Raw genomic sequence first — 10,233 nt, forward strand, 5'->3', positions numbered from 1 at the left:
TTTAGTAAAAAGATTTCCGTCGCCTTTGAAATCTCCAGTAACAGAGTCGGGTGTGTCTTTGGTGAGGATTGAACCCGCGACCATAGGTCAATACCGAGACTCCACTTGTCTGTTAAATTTGGGGCCCACGATGAAACCTGGAGTGCATTTTACAAAAGAACTTGCGACTTACGACCAACTTTACCTTCTGGAATTCTCTCGGTTAATGTAAGATGATTCACTCCAATGTAAAACAGTGCGAAAAAATAATGTTGAAAATTAAGCTTCAGAAACGTTTTAATTCCCTCATTTAAACTAATAAGTGTGTAATACTTTGTGATGTCGTTGGGAGAGCAAGGACTCTCTCTCTCTCTCTGTCTCTCTCTCTCTCTCTCTCTGGATCTGATCTCTCTCTTTATATCTCTCACTTTCTCTGGAGCTCTTTCTCTCACTCTGGTTCTGTCTCTCTCTCTCTCTCTCTCTCTCTCTCTCTCTCTCTCTCTCTCTCTCTCTCTCTCTCTTTCTCTCTCTCCATTCTTGCTATCTCCGGCTAATGGGTCAACCCTTTAGCTTGAGAACACTGGGCTGCTGTGCCAGAGGTCCCGGGTTCGATTCTCAGCACGTCTTATTGTCTCTGTTACAGACATGTATACAGAATTCTACAATAATTGTCACCATTAGGACGTCCCTGACTTACGCTACATTACAAACATTTTATAGCATACGTGTATATTGTTCAGATATGGTAAATAACTTGTTCAAAATCGAGGCTTCAAAATTCCATACTGTAGTGTCATTTAAATTCGTGGGGGTCAATTTTCGTGGATTTTTATATTTGTAAGATTCTTGTATACTAGTTGTCTTTATTCGTTAAGGATGTAAATTCGTGGGTGAGGGGTACCCACGAATTCCACGAAAATTGAGCCACCACGAATTCTATTGATTCCACGGTATATATACATCCATCTTACCAGGGGAAAATGAAACGATCTACTCCACTGGAATGTCTTTTAATGAACATACATTAAATAATCTGACTGAAGTTTACACCAGCTGTACATGTGTAATATACAAACATACAATATATAAATGGTAAAACAAATACATTAAATATTCTGACTAAAGTTCACACCGGCTGTACATGTATGATATACAAACATACAATATATAAATGGTAAAACAAATACATTAAATAATCTGACTAAAATCTACACCAGGTGTACAATATATACATGTACATATCAAAACAAATATATGAACATTATGTACATACATAAACATACATACAAGTAGTAACCGTGTTCACATGAAATTATTGTGTTCCAGCTTATGTTCGCATGTAGTGCCACAATGTCTGAATTCTATGCACAATGGCTTGACAGCCACCGGTTGTTGTTTTTTTTTAGCTCACCTGAGCCGAAGGCTCAAGTGAGCTTTTCTGATCAAAATTCATCTGTTTGTTTGTCGTCGTCGGCCTTGTAAACTTTTCACATTTTCATCTTCTTCTCCAGAACCACTGGGTCAATTTCAACCAAACTTGACTCAAAGTATCCTTGGGTTAAGGGCTGCAAAATTTGGGCCTATGCTCGGCGCCTATGGCCTTTGAGCAGGGAGGGATCTTTATCGTGCCACACCTGCTGTGACACGGGATCTCGGTTTTTGCGGTCTCATCCGAAGGACCGCCCCATTTAGTCGCCTCGTACGACAAACAAGGGGTACTGAGGATGTATTCTAACCCGGATCCCCACGGGATCGTAGACCTGTAGAAAAATATATATTTTTTCCTAATTTCTTTGGTGATGTTTACTTTTCTTTGCATAATTTGAAAGACCGTGGTAATGAGAATATTTTCATTATGAGCTTTCTTTGGAAATTATATTCTAAATGACTTTATATGTCAGAAATGTGTTTTTCTCATAGGGATTAATGTTAATCTCTATTAGCCTACAGATATTTCTTATATGTCTTGTCAATTTTGAAAATTCTTATGGTGAATCACTGTGTATGTTAATTATCTTCCATTTTATACCAAGTTTTGTAATACGTAACAATTAATTCTTGGGAAAAAATGGGGGTGGGGGTGGTTATGGGTCGGATATCTTAAGTCAAAATGCATGTATGTGCATGGTTTTCAACATTTTTTTTTTCATGTGCATGACTATCAGTGCGTAATATTTATACCTCAAACGTAAATAACACGTGAGGTCTTCCCGGTCTGTTACGCTTCAGTTTCAATAAATTTGATGCCAAGATAAAAGAAATTCCTTAAATCAGCGTAAACTTACATCGTGACAATAGTAGTACAGAACAAAATACTAATGAGAAAAAAATACATTCAAGAGCTTCTGCTGCTTTCTGGGGGTGGGGTGGGGGGGTGGGTCGTGCACATATCGTGTTCTGTCTTCAAGTCGTCGTCTAGATGATTATTTTTACTGTCACGATTCAACGTCTGGAGGATACTTTAGACTGCTCAATTCAACGTCCGGATGACTGCTCGAGTTAACTTCCTGATGATCATCTTGACTGCTCGAGTTAACTTCCTGATGATCATCTTGACTGCTTGAGTTTATTTCTGGATGATTACTTTGACTGATCGAGTTAACTTCCGGATTGTTGCTTTGACTGATCGAGTTAACTTCTGGATTGTTGCTTTGACTGCTCGAGTTAACTTCCGGATTGTTGCTTTGACTGCTCGAGTTAACTTCCGGATTGTTACTTTGATTTCTCGAGTTAACTTCCGGGTGATCATTTTCACTGATTCGATCTAGGACGGTATCCGTGTCCGTACTTGTACTAATCGCACCTTTATATTCGACTCTCGCCTATCATAGAAGTTCGAGGAAAAAAACCCCAGATATAATAATGATAAATACTTAAAAAGAAAAAGATACGGAGGAAAACTTTCATTTTTCGAATATAGTTATAGACATAGATTGTTGGTTTTACCTTCAACATAGCCAGTTGCGTTTTCAGTTGCATGACTTGCACTGCTTCCTTTTGGTTCTACAATATAAAAAAGTTTTTGTTTTTGATTGACATGTGTATTTTCAAGTTCACGACGTAAAAGCATAACGACGAAATGTCCTTCTTATTTCAGTGTACATTGAATCCTGGGTTATCAATGGCTCCAAACCTTATTCCTGAGGACTGACGTCAGAGTGTACAGGATAGGATTTAGAGCCGAGTTAATGGGCAACACGACCACTACCATCCAGGGGTAAACTTCCTTGTCTACGTCAATCCCGAGGAATGTCAGCATCCCTGAATATAAAATAAAACCCTCTGTCCATCAGTTCATCGGGGCTGTATATTGCTTATTTGTATGTTGTGTTACTGTCCAGTGGAGACCCCCCCCCCCCCCTTTGCGGTATGTTGCAGTATGTTGCGGTATGTTGCAGTATGTTGCGGTATGGTACGTCGCCAGTTTTAGGTGAAGTACGTGATGATTGTTTATGTACTCAGGAATTGGCTTATACACAAAAATATCACATTTAAAACAAGACATATTAAAAAAATAACTGCACGATACATCGTGTGTTTTACATACGGTAAAGAAATGGAACATTGTTTTAACTTTATGACGTTTAAATATCTTTACCTATGTCAATGATTGTCCATGAATTTCCAATGGGTTAAGGTAGCAACAACACTGCTAATTAGTGATAAATTTCTTGAATACAAAAACTTCCAACACACACGGATTAAATCGATGTCAATAACACAAAAAGTCGTTAGTATCTGCCATTTAATTATTTCACCGAGTAGATGTTCTTTTTATCTCCGATATAAATGAAATTTTGTTGCTTATACAACTGTACATTCTATTTGATGAGGAGTAGAGTTCCAACCCTTGATGGCATTACAAAAAAATTTCTCAAACCTTGATGCAAAGAAATTAAATTTTCTTCTCTGGTTAGATGTGTCTAGTTGAACAGTTTCTTCTCAAATTAATCTTGAAATACTCAGGACATTATTCATAAAGACATGATGATGTCAGTTGATTTGCTATACTATTAAAATCCACCTATGACGTCATTCTTTTGTTCGAACACTCCATTATTTTTCAGGAATGGAGAGTTCGGAAAGTAGGTCAACCTTTATACAAGTAGATATAAATGCATGCAACAAAAGAATGAAAAACGTAAGACATGATTAAAATTGAATTAAAATTTAGTTTTTATTAATGTTTACAGTGGATTTTAAGTGGGTCTTCGGGGCCTCGGTCCATTACATTTAAGGAATGGAGCGATACTCGTACATTAACCCTTACGTAATATTCAGAAAGTCAATTAAAAAAATCTTTAGCACTAATGCTACTTCTGCAGGGCCGGATCCAGGAATTGTTGAAAAAGGGAAGGCATGTTCTACCATTAATTTTGGTTTTCAGTGGGAGGTCCACCCTCAAAATATGTTATTTTTAGCCCTTTTCTAGCAAAATTTTCTGACCAAGGGGTGGGTAGGTTCTGACCCTTGGACCCCCACCCCCTTCTGGATCTCCCACTGTTCTGGGATATAAATCTATTAGAATAAATCTGACCTTATTTTGAAGGATTAACAGTTTGCTCTTCAGCTTGTTTTTGTCAATATTGTAACAGGATGAACATGCTTAGTCAATATGGTACTAAATTAAAGCATTACAAAATTATTTTTTAGATAGTAGCGACAGGCATGATCTATGCCCATATAAGAATTTCAATTGATTTGCTTCTTTGAGAATACCTTCAACAATTTGTTCTCCAGACAAGAAATTATCCACAAAAAGTCCTTAATATTTGATATACATGTATATTTACAATCTATTTTGATACTACTATATTCTTTGGAGAAAGAGATTGAAGCTTGTTGTTCAAACAAAGTTTTTCTTCAGAACAGGTGACAGTGTGCTGCCTACCAACCAATGTTGACAGCTCTCTAGCATAGATGACAACATCTTAACTATAATTTTGCATTAGAATGAGAGGATACTATGACTGTCATCTGCATTCAACAGAACTTTACCTTCACGTCCAAGACTTGCACTGAGATTGATAATTCACATACACTAAGAATAGAATAGGCCCCAGTAAACTACCTTGGTTCACCCCACATATACCATTGCATACTCCAGATCTTGTGTTGTTTACAGTTACAGTTTGTTTTCTCCCAGATAAATATGATTTAATTAAGAAATAAGATATCATTTTTGAATGTTGTTGGGATATGACATGAAGTTGGTCCCGTGATCAAATCCTATAACGCCCGAAATCAAGCCGAAATCCTACATCAAAGGGGAGGCGAATTTTATTTATATGTAACTTTCACAGGGGCCTAAGATACTATTTTTAATTATAATTAAAAGAGTTCAGTTATACAATCTGTTTCGTTTCGTTTCGGTGGGATTCGTTTCGTTTCGGTGGGTTTCGTTTCGTTTCGGTAGATTTCGTTTCGTTTCGGTAGATTTCGTTTCGTTTCGTTTCGATTTCGTTTCGCACTTTACAGGTACCCCTTTTTATAATGCGTGTTTAAATTGTTGCGCACATGAATAAAATAAACGATATCTTTAATTCGATTCAAATGAATTTAAGAACAATTTTTGAATAATTGCGTGTAGTAGTTATGTTATATTTATTGATATCATATACATTTGTTAGCTGACCCGTTTTTATATTCATATGAAGCAGAATTTAGTCAAAAACTTCTATGTGAGAAGAAAAAATCTCTCGTTGTGGCCTTCAATTCGACATTTAGATATATCGACTACGTTTTATCTATTAACAATAATAACTTTCATTCATATGTCCATTCGATATATCCATGTGAGTTCGAAATAAAAGACACCACAGAGTTGTCCACTTCTGCTTCGTACTTAGACATTTTATTGAAAGTAGACACTAACGGCCAACTGACAACTCAACTGTATGACAAACAGGATGATTTCAGCTTTTCCATAGTCAACTTCCCATATTTATGTAGCAATATTCCATTATCACCTGCTTATTGAGTTTATATCTCTTAACTGATTCGATACGCAAGAGCTTGTTCTCCGTATGCTCAGTTTTAAATTGAAACAAGCTACTGGCAAACAATTTGATGGTACAGGGGTTTCAATAGTTTCGTTTAAAGAGGTTCGCACCTGACATTTGGAGTAATGTCAATTTTTGGGAAGTGTATTTTTGATTTCTACATTGAAGGAGAATTAGGAAATTAAAAAGAAAAACTGGGGTCGCAACGTTTGTTATTGACCCATAGTGTTCTAAACATGACCTTTTTGCACTTAAATTTTTTTCAATTAAACTTGATTTTTCTGTTAGTGTCAACACAACATAAGCAACACAAATCAATCATTACATAAAATAGGTACATAATCATGTCCTCTAACACTACAGATGAAGAAAGAAATTAATACTAGTAAAGGAAATAAATAATGACCTTTAAGCACTCGAGATACAAAAAACTTCATGATATCAAAATTAAAATGACATATTGGGAGTAATGTCAATTTCTAAAATTTTACATAATTTTCAAGGTCTGTCTTCCAATTTAGAATGCAACTTAAAAAAGTGGGGGTTGGAGATAAAAATTTTGAATTAATGGCGAAAATACTGATTTTTTTATACAAAATTTCGAATAAATGAATTAAATCTTTTTAAAGAATCGGTGTACTGTTTGGAAAAATGTATCAACCAAGTTAATAAATAAAAATATTTGACCTAGTTCCAAGTCTCACCTACCTGTTCCATAAATTATAAAACTGAAATACACGTATAGGGGCATAAAAATAGACGATACATTGAATGAAACAGAAACTGTAATATCATGCAGAATTAGAATTTTTTGATTAGTGAATCCTTCCGCCACAAAATATAGTCCCTGTCACACCCTTTCAAAATTTGAATTGACACAAAATTTTTCAACTAGATAGGGTTCAGCAATAGATGTGTGATATATTTGCACCAATGGAATCAGTATTGAACCAGTGAATACATAGTTGTAGCATCCTGCGCAGTTGTACTCAAAAGCTCAGGAGCCATCTTTCCTAAAGGCAGCATTTCGCAAATTTTAGGGTAGTTATAACGATCTAGTTTGCCAATACAATCTATCATTGGGTCGAATGCTGTCTGACGTGTTTCATAACGATTGTCAGGGCGTTTGTGGCACACTGATTTTGACAACGGATAACTGATATAGGGTTCACGGTGGGTGAGACCGGTCGACAGGAATGTTTACTCCTCCTAGGCACCTGATCCCACCTTTGGTGTGTCCAGGGATCCGTGTTTGCCCAACTATCTATTTTGTATTGCTCGTGGGATTCATGAGATTGATCACTGTTCGTTATCTTCGCCTTTCATACAGTAAATAAAACTTGATTATTAGGAAGTCACCCGGAGATTCAAGTTAAATGTTCCTTATGATCTCTATCCGTATTGAAAATTAGATAATGAATTTACAAATGCAATTGTAATTCATGCTGATAGTTGACGAAAGACAAAATGAATGGTCATTCATAATTTCAAAATTTGAAACTCCGTAATGCAAATGTATTTATAATGGTAGTTTTTATACATTGCGACAATTTAAGGGCAAAATTATGAATACACGTCGTTTCTTCTCGTCGAACACAATAATCGAAAACATAATGCACTATATGAATGCAGGGGCGGATCCAGGAATTTTTGAGGGGGATCTACCATTAACTTTTTTCACGGGGGGGGGGGGGGGGTTCACCCTTAAAATGCGTGATTTTTATCCTTTTTGGACGAAAGGGGAAAGGTTCCACAGGAATGGCAAACAAAACTTGCTATATTGTAAAGAGTGGCCTGATTTTTTGTCAGGTAGTGAACAACCTAATTTCGGTAAAATGTTTTAAGTTATAAGGTGCAAGCTTCGCAGAACAGTTCCGGACCATGCGAGATCTGACATATTGGACAGACAGTTTTTGACATATTACTTACTTTCAAGATCCGTCTCATCACAAAACAAGTTTAACCAAAATGAAAACTTTTTTTGTGTTTATCCACGTGTTTGTACATACCAGTAGCTGTTAATGAATTATTACAACAAGATGTGTTTGTGAAACACAAATACCCTCGATTGATTGATAGATGTTTTTCCGCCACACTCAATAATTTTCCCCTCGATAATGGACGATTCCAAAGATGGCCAATGTCACATGGACAAATCTCTTGGTACCAGTAAAAAGATATGTCACAAGAAATACTTATGTGCAATAGGAAAGTTTTAATCCATGTATTTACCATTTAGAACTTCAATGTCAATTTTTTTTAAAAAGTAGGTAAAACTCCAAAGTCAAGGTTACAGGGTTAAAATAATACTATCTCTCATTTTGGTGTCAAAAAATTTCGTTGTAAAATTGTGATTTACTAAATAAATAACAGAAAAAAATAAAGTATGTAAACTTCTGTTATAGCTATACAAAACCTACCCAGAGGCTCTAAATGAAGTAAAATTACATTATTGTCTTCCCGTACAAAATTTATTTCTGTATAACGCTATATGTTTGATAGAACCAAAATCTGTATCGTGATCAAATCTTCAGTCTAGTTTCAATTCTATCAATAACTATTGTTAACGCTATATACAAAACAAGTAAAGCTTTTTAAAAAAAGCTTGCCGTCTTTAGCAGCAACTCTATAAAGCGAAGTTGAATTATGTCCCTTGTCTTCATTATTGAATTGAGCTAAAATAAATAATCTCACGGACACCATACCTACAAAGCTGTGTCCTGACTCCCATTGTAAAAGTTTGTATTTATGAAGGGTATATGTACTGGAAATCAAAATCACTGTTCCCTGTATTAGCACTGATTAAAGCCTCTATATCAAATGAAACTGAGATTTTCAGTGTGTATATCAAAATATTTATTTTTTAACAAAGTTATGAAACAAAACAAACTAAAAAGATTTAAATTGCTCAACTTTGCATAAAAATTATTCTTGCATATTGTATAGTACTGTAATGATTCCGGATATTTGAGGTACGACCATGCGGAGTTCTCAATTAGTTACTTTACATCACGTGATCTCATTTGTGTATAAATACCGAGACTCCGCAGTCGTCAGTGTCATTCAGTTAGAAGACCCAGCCAAGTTGAGAGGACGAGATTATGTGTACTAATAAAGTATTCATAGTAAACAATTCCTCGCATGTTCTTACAGTTAGAGAGTGAATTTGGAAGACCATCAGCAGTATGGCCTGCCACAAAGAGGTTGACCTCCAGTAAAGAGGCTAGCCATAATTCGTTTTTGGTGTCGTCCGCATTGGCTGAACATACCGTCGTCCAGGCCGCTATACTCATTGTCCGTCCTGAATAAGGCATCCTACAGTGAGTGTAGTGGTTGAAGGGCTACTACATATACTGTCCGTCCTGAACAAGGCGTCCTACAGTATATGGGGTAATCCGAGGGCGACTGGGCTCTACAGTTTGTTAAGTTAGCACTACCAGTTATTGTTGCTTGCCTCTGATTGATATAGTGATTCTCTGTTTGATTATAATTAACCTAGATAAGGTTAGGACATATTTGTATATTTTGGCAGTCCACTAAAATCATACCAATTAGTTTAAATTAGCTATTGCTGAATACTCCAAACCCTGGAATTGACCAGGTACGATCCCAGAATTTAATGTAAATACGTTACAGTACAACTGCTTTAGAAATTAACCAGGATAAAGACCTGAGAATATTGTAATAGTTTTGCCAAAAATAATATCATAAAATACATAGAGTTTGATGGAAAAGATTAATAATTGTTATTCAAATTTGAGCAATTGTAAGGGAAAAAAATATTCTGAAGGAATAAGATAGTTTTAGAACAGATGTGTTGAAAAAAAAAAATAAAAACTTTAAGCTTACCTGATACAGACAGCCTAAACTTACAGCAGGGGTAATTTTAAGCAACATGATATGTAATTAAATGTTACTATCCTATTCCTTCTTAAGATTGGCAAAATTATTAAATGTCACTGATAATACAAACAAAAATGGTTGCATTGGAATCACTGATTGTCAATTAAAATTATCCCAAAACACAAGCAATCAAAACAAAAAACGGCGAGTTTTTCTGTTTGTATGTAAAAATGAAAACATTGCTGAAAATGAAGTAACCATAGAAATGCTTTGTATTGGTTGCTTTTAAAAAAGTAATGTGTCAATTTCATGAATTGCATTTTTCTTTTGTTCGTTTTGTCGATCTTTTTAAGATTGAAAATCTTGAAAAATTGTTAAGTCGTACGAAAATTAGAACACCAGAAAATTA

General features: G+C 35.5%; 1 protein-coding gene across 1 annotated transcript; it reads right to left on the bottom strand.

Moving 5' to 3' along the window:
• Nucleotides 1-1,671: 1,671 nt before the first annotated feature.
• Nucleotides 1,672-3,259, bottom strand: LOC125656755 (type-2 histone deacetylase 2-like). Its single transcript, XM_056143157.1, has 3 exons — nt 3,113-3,259; nt 2,926-2,982; nt 1,672-2,801 (listed from the first exon to the last, which is right to left on the bottom strand). The coding sequence occupies exons 1-3, from the start codon at nt 3,236-3,238 to the stop codon at nt 2,415-2,417; spliced, it is 570 nt and encodes a 189-aa protein (XP_055999132.1). The 5' UTR covers nt 3,239-3,259; the 3' UTR covers nt 1,672-2,414.
• Nucleotides 3,260-10,233: the final 6,974 nt, after the last annotated feature.

This window comes from Ostrea edulis, chromosome 7 (genome assembly GCF_947568905.1).
Source record: "Ostrea edulis chromosome 7, xbOstEdul1.1, whole genome shotgun sequence".
NCBI classification, from domain to species: Eukaryota; Metazoa; Mollusca; class Bivalvia; order Ostreida; family Ostreidae; genus Ostrea; species Ostrea edulis.

Bases quoted from the DNA above. Each gene is read 5' to 3' on its own strand.
- LOC125656755 (XM_056143157.1), bottom strand. From the start codon at position 3,238: ATGCTGACATTCCTCGGGATTGACGTAGACAAGGAAGTTTACCCCTGG. The intron at 2,983-3,112 runs GTTTGGAGCCAT...TTTATATTGTAG, and splicing joins CGTCAGTCCTCAGGAATAAG to AACCAAAAGGAAGCAGTGCA. The intron at 2,802-2,925 runs GTAAAACCAACA...CTTCTATGATAG, and splicing joins CGCAACTGGCTATGTTGAAG to GCGAGAGTCGAATATAAAGG.